Source organism: Cherax quadricarinatus, chromosome 96, assembly GCF_038502225.1.
Source record: "Cherax quadricarinatus isolate ZL_2023a chromosome 96, ASM3850222v1, whole genome shotgun sequence".
Classification (NCBI taxonomy): Eukaryota; Metazoa; Arthropoda; class Malacostraca; order Decapoda; family Parastacidae; genus Cherax; species Cherax quadricarinatus.
The window spans coordinates 3,592,800-3,607,166 of NC_091387.1; the positions used below are offsets into that span (position 1 = coordinate 3,592,800).

General features: G+C 42.9%; 1 protein-coding gene across 2 annotated transcripts in view; it reads right to left on the reverse strand.

Annotated features, from left to right (window-relative positions):
* LOC128701780 (Short Calcium-binding Mitochondrial Carrier) overlaps positions 1-14,367 on the reverse strand; it is a 195,443-nt gene that overhangs the window by 62,380 nt on the left and 118,696 nt on the right. The window contains exon 1 of one of the 2 annotated variants that reach the window (XM_070105013.1): positions 13,582-14,196. The exons of the other annotated variant lie outside the window; for it this stretch is intronic. Coding sequence (XP_069961114.1) covers positions 13,582-13,922 — 341 coding nt within the window. The 5' untranslated portion in view covers positions 13,923-14,196. Of the gene's footprint in view, positions 1-13,581; positions 14,197-14,367 lie in introns of those variants that run through there. 2 annotated transcript variants of the gene reach the window in all.

Sequence of the window (14,367 nt, forward strand, 5' to 3'; positions counted from 1 at the left end):
ACATCGTCTTCACATCTCTACTGTTCCTGCCTACTTTCTGTATTCGACTGAAGAAGCCTACTGTGTAGGCGAAACGTTTCGGAATAAAGTTGTCTAACTGTTGCATATGTGTCTTACCTAACAACCTGTCGGTATTGTATACCATTTTGATGTTCATCTTGTCAGACACTGCAACACGTGGCATCTTGGTACAGAAAACACCTTGGACAAGCTTTTCAAGTGAGAAGGGTTGGATCTGAGAGGGACATGACCTCTCAGTTGCCTCTCACTACTACTACTACTACTACTACTACTACCCTGCACCTCTCCTTCCGACAGTATTTAAGTCTCCACACTGTCGCTTGATCTTCAGATAGTTCTTGACTATGGAACTGAACTTCTCCAGGCCGAGGGACTGACAACCTCAAATTCTACGACTTTAAGGGTGATGGACTGATTACATCGTCTTCACATCTCTACTGTTCCTGCCTACTTTCTGTATTCGACTGAAGAAGCCTACTGTGTAGGCGAAACGTTTCGGAATAAAGTTGTCTAACTGTTGCATATGTGTCTTACCTAACGAGGATGACAAAGTTGATCCCATGTATCAGAAACCTTCCCTATGAGGATAGACTAAGGGCCCTGAAACTGCACTCTCTAGAAAGACGTAGAATTAGGGGGGATATGATTGAGGTGTATAAATGGAAGACAGGAATAAATAAAGGGGATGTAAATAGTGTGCTGAAAATATCTAGCCTAGACAGGACTCGCAGCAATGGTTTTAAGTTGGAAAAATTCAGATTCAGGAAGGATATAGGAAAGTACTGGTTTGGTAATAGAGTTGTGGATGAGTGGAACAAACTCCCAAATACCGTTATAGAGGCCAGAACGTTGTGTAGCTTTAAAAATAGGTTGGATAAATACATGAGTAGATGTGGGTGGGTGTGAGTTAGACCTGATAGCTTGTGCTACCAGGTCGGTTGCCGTGTTCCTCCCTTAAGTCAATGTGACCTGACCTGACTAGGTTGGGTGCATTGGCTTAAGCCGGTAGGAGACTTGGACCTGCCTTGCATGGGCCAGTAGGCCTTCTGCAGTGTTCCTTCGTTCTTATGTTCTTATGTTTAGGCAATAAAGACACTGTTAGTTATGGGGACTGTGGCAACGTTTCCTCCTCCAGGAACTTTGTCAAGCCATTGCCAGAGCTCCTGGAGAGCGAAACGTTGCCACAGTAAAATGTCACATTAATTGTAGATATACCTTCCCTAGCCTAACCCTTGGGCACGACCTACTTCCACACTAGATAAATGTGACACCACCTACGACTGCTGCACCTCTCCTACCTACGGTATATAAGCTACTTCTCCGCACATATGCTGTATTCTATTCAAGATTGATGGACTGACCACATCGACTCAAGGTTGAGGGACTGATTACCTCATTCTCCTCCTGTTCTTCATGTTTCTCCTTTGTATGGACTGATGAAGCCACTGTGTGGCGAAACGTTTCCTCAATAAAGATACCCAAGAGTTGCACATGTGTCTAATTCATCAACGTGTCGGTTCTCTGAACCATTCATCTACAATACTGTACATATGTCGTGCTAATCTTACAGGCACTGTGTGTACCCGGAAAGGGTTTCGGGGGTCTGAGACCTGGCCTCGTGGTGTTGCCTGAAGTTTACCTGGAGAGAGTTCCGGGGGTCAACGCCCCCGCGGCCCGGTCTGTGACCAGGCCTCCTGGTGGATCAGAGCCTGATCAACCAGGATGTTACTGCTGGCTGCACCCAAACCAACGTACGAGCCACAGCCCGGCTAGTCAGGAACTGACTTTAGGTGCTTGTCCAGTGCTAGCTTGAAGACTGCCAGGGGTCTGTTGGTAATCCCCCTTATGTATGCTGGGAGGCAGTTGAACAGTCTCGGGCCCCTGACACTTATTGTATGGTCTCTTAACGTGCTAGTGACACCCCTGCTTTTCATTGGGGGGATGTTGCATCGTCTGCCAAGTCTTTTGCTACGATATTTTACATAAACCACAAACTATCATATAGAATAGAGTAGTAGCACATTCTAAATACATTTAGTTCTGCTAAAAAAAAAAAATTCCTACAAGAATACAGGTGATGGTGTAGTCGAATGCTTGGAAATAAATGGTATAAAATACCGACACAATGGAAATATAAACACAAATGCAGTATAATGTGATCCTTTATTGACAACGTTTCACCCACACAGTGGGCTTTTTCAAGTCACACACGGATCTACCTGGGGTTGGAAATACTCCCGTACCTTCCAACCCCAGGTAGATCCGTGTGACTTGAAAAAGCCCACTGTGTGGGTGAAACGTTGTCAATAAAGGATCACATTATACTGCATTTGTGTTTATATTTCCAGTCGAATGCTTGATGGAAGGTGAAGGAGGCGAGTCAGTAGACTAATATAAGCAGCTGATAACTTTCTTGGCTAGAGGGAAAAGTTCATATGATTATTTTTAAGTTGAAGTGGGCGAGCTGGGTATTTCCACTGACATTTCTGGTGTTGAAATCCCATTTTAATACCCCGTCTTCCGTAATTATATTTAGATTATTGTGGGAGATAATTGAGACTCTTCCTTAGTAAGATGGGTAAATAAATGGTAGAATTAACGACAAAGATGTTGTAATAAAGTTGGTAGAATTACCGACAATATGTAAAGTAAAAGGACACAAGTACAACTAATGTGACATTTTATTGTGGCAACGTTTCGCTCTCCAGGAGCTTTATCAAGCCGTAACGGCTTGACAAGGCTCCTGGAGAGCGAAACGTTGCCGCGACAAAAATGTTGGTTAAATAAGAACATAAGAAAGAAGGAACACTGCAGAAGGCAACATGTAACATTTTGGTGTCCCGTAGCTCGATCGTTAGCGCACTCGGCTCACACACTGAGGTCCGGAATTCGAATCCCCGGTACGGCTGGAAAACATTATGGACGTATTTCCATAAGACACTTGCTGTCCCTGTTCACCCATCAGTATAAAATGGGTACCTGGGTGTTAGTGGACTGGTGTGGGTCGCATCCTGGGACAAAACTGACCTAATTTGGGGGGAAACGCTCAACATAACAAGAGGGTTTCTATATAGTAGTATGTCATTGTTGTAAGGCTGACGAATCAACACTTGGAAACAAACCATACCACGGGTGGGGATAGAACCCGCGGTTAGAGTCTCAAAACTTATTGTGGCTAGCTGGTCCAGTGGCTAACGCGACGGTCTGGAGTTTTGAGACTCTCTGACCGCGGGTTCAATCCCGCCCGTGGTATGGTTTGTTTGCAATCGTGTCATTACGATTTCGTGAGTCATGTTAACACTTGGAAACGTTTCGCTAACTAGTGGTTTCCTCGGTACATTGTGTCAGTATTTGATACCATTTATTTCCACCGAGAAGAATGGTTGAAGATCGGGAGTAGTTTGAGGTAATCACATCGACTCCAGACTGAGGGGGAGAGATTACCCCAAACTCTTTACGTCCTGTTTGTTGACAATCCACTGGCGAAACGTCTACAATAAACATATCCAGATGTTGCATATGTGTCTTAGTTTCATCTTGTCGGTATTGTATACCATTCTTGTACAATCCCTCTTATAACAAAGAGTCACAATACTGTGACTGGAACAAGACACAAATAACCGGCACATAGGAGAGAGGAGCTTAGGACGACGCTTCGGTCCGATTTGGACCATTTACAAAGTCACAGTGTGACTTTGTGTGAGTTATCTGTGTATAATCCCTCTTATGCAAGAGGGGTAATAGATCTAACCATATACTACTACAAAACATGTATCAGTAATAGTAAGAAATTTTAGTGTCTGTGACGGGTGTATTGACATGCTATTAATAAAACTCAGAGTGCCGTTCAGCTCTGGAAGAACATGTGAGGCCAATGTCATGAGATAAACCTTGACAACCTGCCAAGTATGCTGCTGCTGCTGCTGCTGCTGCTGTTGTTGTTACACACAACCCCCGTGATGATACTGTCAGACGCACCTCACCCCCCCCCCCCCACCTTTCTACTACTGGGTTGCGCATTACCTTTTGACAGTACGTTTTCATGCGGAAGAACTAAACGTGTGCAACATCTGGGTATCTTTTGAGGGACTGATTACCTCATCTTCTGTACATAGTTCTCCTGTCTTCAAGTTATGTCCTGGAATTTGTATTGATAAAGCTACTGGATGGCGAAACGTCTACAATAAAGATACCCAGATGTTGCACATGTGTCTCAATTTCATCTTGTCGGTATTGTATACCATTCTTGTACAATCTTTATTTGTAGACGTTTCGCCATCCACTGGCTGTATCAGTATAATATAAGGACATAATGTAAAGAAATGTATACAAAAAATTACCTCATCTTTTGTAAATAATTCTTTACATGTCCTTGTACAGATAAAGCCACTGAATGGTGATACTTCTACATATAAAGTTACCCAGATGTTGCATGTGTGTCTAATTCTTCATCTTGTCAGTATTGTATACCATTTGTGTACAAGTCTCCATACTATGGAGACTATGGGGGACTGACAACCTCAAAACTACGTATTTAAGGGTGATGGACTGATTACATCGTCTTCACGTCTATACTGCCTCTATTAACTCTTCTGTACTCGACTTAAGACTGATTACATCGACTCAAGGCTGAGGGACTGATTACCTCAACTCCTCCTGGTCTTCACCATTCTCCTTTGTATGAACTGACGAAGCCACTGTGTGGCGAAACGTTTCCTCATTGAAGATACCCAAATGTTGCACATGTGTCTTTCATTTTTCATGTTCACTCACCACCACCCTTCACCACTACATCAACTCCACCACCTGTCCTCTGCACCACCACCACCCTTCATCACTACCACAACCCTCCACCTGTCCTCTGCACCACCACCACCCTTCACGACTACCACAACCCTCCACCTGTCCTCTGCACCACCACCACTTTGCAACATCATGGAGTCTTGGTTCAGAGGACATCTCCACAACCTTCTTCACTTTTACTAACCCGTCCCTTGGGTATGACCTACTTCCACTGGGATATCCCGCCTACAAGTGACAATGCCTTCGTCTGCTACCTGTCACCTTTTCACCTGATGCCAGTATATAAGCGCCAGATCTGACTAAGACCCGCGTCAGGAAACACTTGTCCTTATTCCTGACAAACCTTACCTAACCTAGCCTGTGCTCCAGATTCTTCACCACTACGGTGCCCTTCACGCTAACTCCAAGGCTGAGGGATTGATTACCTCATGTTTTGTATATAGTTGTCTTCAAATTATATCCTAGAATTTGTAATGATAAAGCCACTGGATGGCGAAACGTCTACACTAAAGAGACCCAGATGTGTGGTCGTTGAGTCAACGGACAGGTTACTGGTAACTGGTTACTACTACTGAGACTGGGAACTGGTTACTACTACTGAGAGATGTTTCACATGTGTCTAATACTCATCACCACCACCACCATCTCGACTCCTTACCCCAATCAACACCATTACCAACCCCCACCACCACCACCATCTAGACCCCTAATCCCCAATCAACACCACTACCAACCCCCCACCACCACCACCATCTAGACCCCTTACCCCAATCAACACCACTATCACCACCATCTCGACTCCTTACCCCAATCAACACCACTACCAACCCCCACCACCACCACCTCGACCCCTTACCCCAATCAACACCACTACCAACCCCCACCACCACCATCTCGACCCCTTACCCCAATCAACACCACTACCAACCCCCACCACCATCTCGACCCCTTACCCCAATCAACACCACTACCAACCCCCACCACCATCTCGACTCCCTACCCCAATCAACACCATTACCAACCCCCCACCACCACCACCATCTCGACCCCTTACCCCAATCAACACCACTACCAACCTCCACCACCACCTCAACCCCTCACCCCTTGATAAAGCCACTGGATGGCGAAACGTCTACAATAGAGATACCCAGATGTTGCACATGTGTCTCAATTTCACCACTACCAACCCCCCCCCCCTCCACCACCATGAAGGTAATATAAACAGGCCAAGGGCAGCATAATATAAGGCATCCTTGAACTACCTGTGTTTATGTTATCCTGTTCTATAAGACACATAATCACACTTATCCTAACACAGGGCAGAACCTTTAATATGATTCGTTAATTATGACACAAACGGACAGAATTTCATTATTATAGTCGTTCTAATTATTAGATAAGACACATATGCAACAGTTAGGTATCTTTATTTTATCTTTATTTTATACCATTTTAATGTTCGTTCTAATTATTATGGCTATAAGTAGCAAAACAAAAACTGGCCTAAACCAACCATTCCCACTCGTACAATTTTTTCCCAAAGCTACCAGGAATTAATCTCAATACCTCAGGTGTGATGAATGGTTTGAAAAACCGACAAGTTGAAGATTGAGACACTTATGCAGCATATGGGAATCTTTATTCAGGAAACGTTTCGCCACACAGTGGCTTCTTCAGTCCAATACAAAGAGGAAGGCGTAAGGAGAGAAGGAGAATGAGGTAATCAGTCCCTCAACCTGGAGTCGATGTACATTCTACAAGATTGATGGACTGAACACATCGACTCCAGGTTGAGGGACTGATTACCTCATTCTCCTCCTCTCCTTACGCCTTCCTCTTTGTATTGGACTGAAGAAGCCACTGTGTGGCGAAACGTTTCCTGAATAAAGATTCCCATGTGCTGCATAAGTGTCTCAATCTTCAATACCTCAGGTACTGAGAAACGATATGGTGATACAAAACAAAATGTGGAAGATAGTTATCAACAGTTCAGGACATTTATTAAAGGAAACGTTTCGCCATTTTTTTTTCTGCATTGGACTGTAGAAGCCAGAATAAAAATACCTAGATGTTGGAAAAGTGTCATTTGTCAAGCGGTAGGAAGCAGCCACCATGATCTTCCTGAAGCCAACTCGTGTATACTTCAGAGAACTGAGTCCGGCATCTCCACAAGAACATAAGAATGGGGAAACACTGCGTAAGGTTAAGACATACGTGCAACACTTGGGTATCTTTATTGATGAAACGTTTCGCCTAGAGTAGTACGTGATGTCATCAGTCCATAAATCTTTTCAAGACTCAGCCTTGAGTCGATGTTATCAGTCCATCAATATTTTCAATCTGAAGATTGAGACACTTGTCGGTTTTTTAAACCATTCATCACAATTTTCAATCTGATCAAGACTCTCAGCTTGGAGTCAATGTAATCAATCCATCAATATTTTCAATCTGATCAAAACCCTCAACCTGGAGTCAATGTAATTAGTCCATTAATCTGATCAAGTCCCCCAGTCTGGAGTCAATCCAACATCAAGGAACCATATATTAGACACGTGCAACTCTTGGGTATCTTTATTGAGGAAACGTTTCGCCACATAGTGGCTTCATCAGTCCATACAAAGGAGAATCTTGAAGAACATGAGGAGAATGAAGTAATCAGTCCCTCAACCTTGAGTCGATGTGGTCAGTCCATCAATCTTGAACAGAATACAGCATATGTGCGGAGAAGTAGCTTATATACCGTAGGTAGGAGAGGTGCAGCAGTCGTAGGTGGTGTCACATTTATCCATTGTAGAAGTAGGTCGTGCCCAAGGGTTAGGCAAGCGAAGAATTCCCAAGTATTAAGATCCCAACAAGTTGTAGTGTCAAGACACTGCAACCAACCCTCCTGTTCTGCAAGTTTCTCCTTAGTATGGACTGATGAAGCCACTGTGTGACGAAACGTTTCCTCAATAAAGATACCCAAGAGTTGCACATGCGTCCAATTTATCAACGTGTCGGTTCCCTGAACCATTCATCTACAATCAAGGAACCACTCATCAAAGAACAAGTTTACAGTTGTATCCAGAGAAGGACATAAGGCAAGGTGAACCAGCGTACACAATGTTACTTATCAATCTGAGGAAACTACTATAAATATCTTAAGCAAGTCACTCTCAACAATTTCCACATATTTCTTAAGTTATTTCCTCCTTCACAACTTCACCCATCAAACACCCCAATAATCTTCCTCCTTTCCAACGGAAGCACTTTCTTACCTAAATTATTAAATCACTTTCTTACCTAAATTATTAAAACACTTTCTTACCTAAATTATTAAAACACTTTCTTACCTAAATTATTAAAACACTTTCTTACCTAAATTATTAAAGCACTTTCTTACCTAAATTATTAAAGCACCTTCTTACCTAAATTATTAAAGCACCTTCTTACCTAAATTATTAAAGCACCTTCTTACCTAAATTATTAAAGCACTTTCTTACCTAAATTATTAAAGCACTTTCTTACCTAAATTATTAAAGCACTTTCTTACCTAAATTATTAAAGCACTTTCTTTCCTAATAAGAACATAAGAACATAAGAACGAAGGAACACTGCAGAAGGCCTACTGGCCCATGCGAGGCAGGTCCAAGTCCCTACCGGCTTAAGCCAATGCACCCAACCTAGTCAGGTCAGGTCACATTGACTTAAGGGAGGAACACGGCAACCGACCTGTTAGCACAAGCTATCAGGTCCAACTCACACCCACCCACATCTACTCATGTATTTATCCAACCTATTTTTAAAGCTACACAACGTTCTGGCCTCTATAACGGTACTTGGGAGTTTGTTCCACTCATCCACAACTCTATTACCAAACCAGTACTTTCCTATATCCCTCCTGAATCTGAATTTTTCCAACTTAAAACCATTGCTGCGAGTCCTGTCTAGGCTAGATATTTTCAGCACACTATTTACATCCCCTTTATTTATTCCTGTCTTCCACTTATAAACCTCAATCATATCCCCCCTAATTCTACGTCTTTCTAGAGAGTGCAGTTTCAGGGCCCTTAGTCTATCCTCATAGGGAAGGTTTCTGATACATGGGATCATCTTTGTCATCCTCCTTTGTACATTTTCCAGAGAATTTATATCCATTCTGTAATACGGTGACCAAAACTGTGCAGCATAATCTAAATGAGGCCTAACCAAGGATGTATAGAGTTGAAGAACAACCTGAGGACTCCTATTATTTATGCTTCTTGATATGAAGCCAAGGATTCTATTAGCTTTATTGCGAACACTTATGCACTGTTGTCTTGGTTTCAGATTACTGCTAACCAGAACTCCTAAATCTTTTTCGCAATCCGTAATATTAAGATCTACATTATTTAGTTTATATGTGGCATGGTTATTGTCCTGTCCAACATTTAGAACTTTGCATTTGTCTATATTAAACTGCATCTGCCACTTCTCCGACCACTGCATCAGTCTATTCAAATCCTCCTGGAGTGCTCGAATGTCCTCGTCAGAATGAATTCGACGGCCTATTTTGGTGTCATCGGCAAACTTGCCGATGTCGCTCTTTATGCCCTCATCTATGTCGTTTATGTAGATTGTGAACAGCAGGGGGCCCAACACTGACCCCTGTGGAACACCGCTCGTGACGCTTCCCCACTCTGATTTCTCCCCATTTATGCAAACTCTCTGCTGCCTATTTGTCAACCATGCCTCTATCCAGGAAAAAATTTCTCCTCCTATTCCATGTGCTTTAATTTTCCTCAATAGTCTCTGATGTGGGACCCTGTCAAAAGCCTTACTGAAGTCCATATACACAATATCATATTCATTACCATGATCTACCTCCTCAAATACCTTAGTGAAAAAAGTTAATAAATTCGTAAGGCAGGAACGCCCCTTTGTAAAACCATGCTGAGATTCGTTGATTAATTTATGCTTTTCAAGGTGGCTACGAACTGCCTCGGCAATTATTGATTCCATAAATTTTCCCACTATGGAGGTTAGGCTTATTGGTCTATAGTTCGAAGCTAAGGACCTGTCACCTGTTTTGAAAATAGGTATCACATTTGCCATTTTCCACTTATCTGGCACCATGCCAGTTTGTAGTGATATGTTGAAGAGATTAGCCAAAGGTGTGCTAAGCTCCTCTTTACATTCCTTTAGAACCCTTGCATACAGTTCATCAGGGCCTGGGGATTTGTTAGGTTTTAATTTATCTATTTGCCTAAGGACCATGTCACTTGTGACCCTAATAGTGCACAGTTTATTATCGTCCTGTTCTACATAATTTATCATTACTGGAATATCGCTGGTATCCTCCTGTGTAAAAACTGAGAGGAAGTATGTGTTAAAAATTCTACACATTTCCTTATCACTGTCAGTGAGCTGACCCGAGGAACTTTTGAGTGGGCCTATCTTGTCCCTGATCTTACTTCTGTATACCTGAAAGAATCCTTTTGGGTTAGTCTTCGATTCTCTTGCAACTTTAACCTCATAATCTCTATTTGCTTTTCTAATTCCCTTTTTTATTTCTCTCTTTAACTGAATATATCGATTTCTTAATTGCCCCTCTCCTCTTTTGATTTGCCTATATATGCCTCTCTTTTGACCAATCAGATATTTTAATCTATTGTTCATCCATTTAGGATCATTTTTGTTTGATCTGATTTCCCTATTTGGAACATAATTTGACTGAGCAGCTAGAACTATGCCCTGGAAAGCATCATATCGGCAACCATCACCACCTACCTGACCCCTAGTCAGGTCATTCCAGTTCAGCCCACCTAAGTAATTTTTCAGTCCTATGAAATCAGCCAAGCGAAAGTCAGGGACGGAGACTTGATTGCCATTATTAGGGGAATTCCATGCTATGTTAAAACTGAGTGATTTGTGATCACTCTCCCCAAGCTCATCATTAACCTCAAGATTATTAATTAGTGTTTCCCTACTGGCAAGAACCAAGTCAAGGAGGTTATTTCCCCTAGTTGGCTCTGTCACAAACTGTTTTAAAAAACAATCCTGGATCGTATCAAGAAAGTCACCCGACTCTAAATTTCCTGTCAAATTGCTCCAGTCAATCTGTCTATAGTTGAAATCTCCCATTAGCACAACATTTTCGTATGTAGATGCCTTACGAATTTCGTCCCATAGAAGTTTACTGCACTCCCTATCAAGATTTGGGGCCCTGTAAATCACACCCAAAATTAGTTTTTCTCGGCCCTCGAGAAGCTGTAACCAAACAGATTCAGTGGCTGACGCTTCTAATTTAATATCTTGTCTAACACAACAATTTAAATTGTCTCTGACATACATCGCTACTCCACCACCTTTCCTGTTGACCCTGTCAGTGTGGAATAATTTATAGCCTTGTATGTGACATTCAGAGGGCATCTCTCTATCTTTCAGATTGAGCCAGGTCTCTGTTATAGCAATAATATCTATGTTTCCTGCACTTGCAATTAATCTTAGCTCATCTATCTTATTTCTAACACTCCTGCTATTAGTATAGTAAACCTTAAGGGAGCTAGTCCCTTGCTGCCCTCTGCTGTCCCCCTTTGTTTGCTGACCTGTTCTATTGTCTTTATTTATAACTTCATGCTGAATGCCTTTTATACATTTACTGTTTCCAACCCTAGTGTTGCAACCTGCTTGTTTCCCACACACACCCATACCTCTATCTTCCATCAGTTTAAAATCATAGGCATTTCACCAATGGCCTTCTCAATCGAGTCTGCAAGTGCTACCACCCCAGCCCCAGAGAGATGAACCCCATCCCTTGCATACATATCATGTTTGCCATAAAAGTTGTTCCAGTTGTCAATGAATGGGATTGCAAGTTCCTTGCAGTATCTGTCTAGCCAGCAATTTACACCAATTGCCCTAGACAACCATTCATTTCCTACTCCCCTTCTAGGCAAGATGCTACATATGATTGGGATCCCTCCCTTAGACTTAATGAAATCTATAGCTGACCTGTACTTATCTAGCAGCTCTTCTCTCCTACCCTTCCCAATATCATTTCCACCAGCACTGAGACAGATAATGGGCTTGTTCCCATTACCTGACATGATATTATCCAGTCTGTTGACAATGTCCCCAACACCAGCTCCAGGGAAGCACACTCTATCTCTCATCTTCTTATTCCTATTACAAAAAGCACGATCAACATATCTTACCTGAGAGTCACCAACCACAAGAATGCGCTTACCTTCATTAGCAGGGGCAGTAGTACCCTTACCTTCACTGGCCACTGAAGTACATTCATCCTGGAGAACAGAGAAGCGATTTCCTACCTTCAGATCTGCACTCTTAACTTTCCTTACTCTGATGCGCCTCCCATTACTGTGAACAACTCGCCACTTGTAGCAGGTGCTGGCCTTCACCTCACTGCTGGTAGCCGTTGCTACCACCCCACCTACAGCCTCCTCACAGTGAGAGACAGACTGCACCTCACTGCTAGAAGCCTCATTCCCCACATCTCCAACCACCTCACACTCTCTCCCAGGCCCATTGAGGTGGACCTTCAGCCTCCTAATCTCCTCCTGGAGAAGCAAGACCTCCTCCTTCCACTCTCCAACCTCAGCTTTTAAAACACTGTAGAAGCAAGCCATGCTTTGTAACCGTCCACGCTAATCCCCAAGCAGCTCAGGGTCTGTGACCTCACGTGACGACTGACCACTGAACACTGTCATTATCAATATTTCCCCTAAAAGATTATCAATATTTTTCTTAAAAAAAAAAATGTCAATACTTTTATGAAAAGAATAACAATTATTATTATTATTATTATTATTATTATTATTATAGTCAAGAGGGAAGCACTAAGTTCTTACTTGAGAAGATAAGGAGGAACACTGCAGCAGGCCTACTGGCCCATACTAGGCAGGTCCTTCTCAAAACAAAATTAACTATTTATCTACATTTAATAACCTTGTTCACTCATGCAAGCAACTCTCATTTATATTCATGGGTAAGCACTAAACCCTTATGTTGAAAATAGTATAAAATACCATTAAGTCGATAAATAAAATGTGTGGAATTGTTCGGTATCTATAGTTACCCAAGAGTTGAACATTAAAATGGTATAAAATACCGACAGGTTGATAGGTAAGACATATGCAACAGTTAGGTATAAAGATACCAAACTGTTCCATATGTGTCTTACCTACCCAAGAGTTGCACATGTAAATGAGGCTTGTGTAACATTTGGGTATCTGTTCTAGAAACTTCTGGGGAAGATCAGTTAAATTCACTGGAACGAACAAGAACAATATGCAGACCAACCACGGGGGGAGTTGAATGACAGCTCTAGGCCTTTCGTGTTCCAATCAGCACAGCAGGAGTCTGCAATGTTGCATGAAAGTGGTGGTGGTGGTCCAAGCAGATACAATCAAAGGAAACGTCTTTGCAAGGGTGCTTGATCCACCACCTCTTCTGCAACAATGCAAGCTCCTGATGTGTTGATTTGCAACACGATGGGCCTAGAGCTATAATTCTACTCCCCCCCCCCGTGGTTTTTTTTCAAGAACAGACTCAATACCGGTCTGGAGTTTTATGATTGACCGCGAGTTCTACCCCAGTCCGTGGTACTTTTTTATGATTCAAGACGGACCGAAAGGTCGTCGTAAGTTTATCTGTGTACTGTATATTAATTTGATCAAGAGCCCTCCACCCGCATCAAGGCGAAACGTTTCGGAATAAGGATGTTGCATATATGTCTTATCAACCCCCCATGAAGACCGTCTGCAGCTGACTCACCTGTCTTGTACGCTGTTGCTGTGGGGTATGCTGGGCATGTTGGGCATAAATATGAGACCACATTGTTTGCGGGCGCAGACCTCAGCTGACCCATACACCATGACCAGGGCACCCACCGCCCCACGGCCGCCCACGCTGGATGCTGCCACTCGCGCCGCCCCGACACTGTGATGGGTGAGTGTCGGCACTCCAGAGTGAAGCCGAGTGTCACTTAGGTGCTCTGATCTGTCTGAGAATCTGGTGTGTGGGTCGCCCATGGGGTGAGTGCGGGTGGTAATGGTGGTATGGGCGGTGAGACCATAATGTGGGTCCTGGGTTCGTAGTGGGTCGGGGAAGCTCATCGTGTGCGTGTAAGCTTCACCAAGCTTTGATCTCACTAAGCTTATCAAAATAGATGGTCTGGTCTTCCAACGGCTTCCCGTATCAGTGAGAACCTCTTTTGCTGGACAGTTCTTGTTAAATATAACAGCAATTAAACTAATAATACTATATAGACTAGCGGACGGAAGTAACGAATATTTCCCCACAGCACTACACGTTGTTGATGTAAAATACGGGAGCGCAACACCACGTACATCCGACCTTCACCAGTGTACAACCCGCACTGATGCCTTCTCATGTCAACTTTCCTGATGAAGCTTGGCAACTCACCCCCAAGTTGCCAAGTAATCCTTAAAGTAATAAACTAATTATCAACAATAAGGCTTAGTTTGTTAACTGAATGAAAAAAAAAGGTTTAAAATAGCTGGTTAGTGAAGGTTTTTGATGGGAATGTATTAAGGGAGA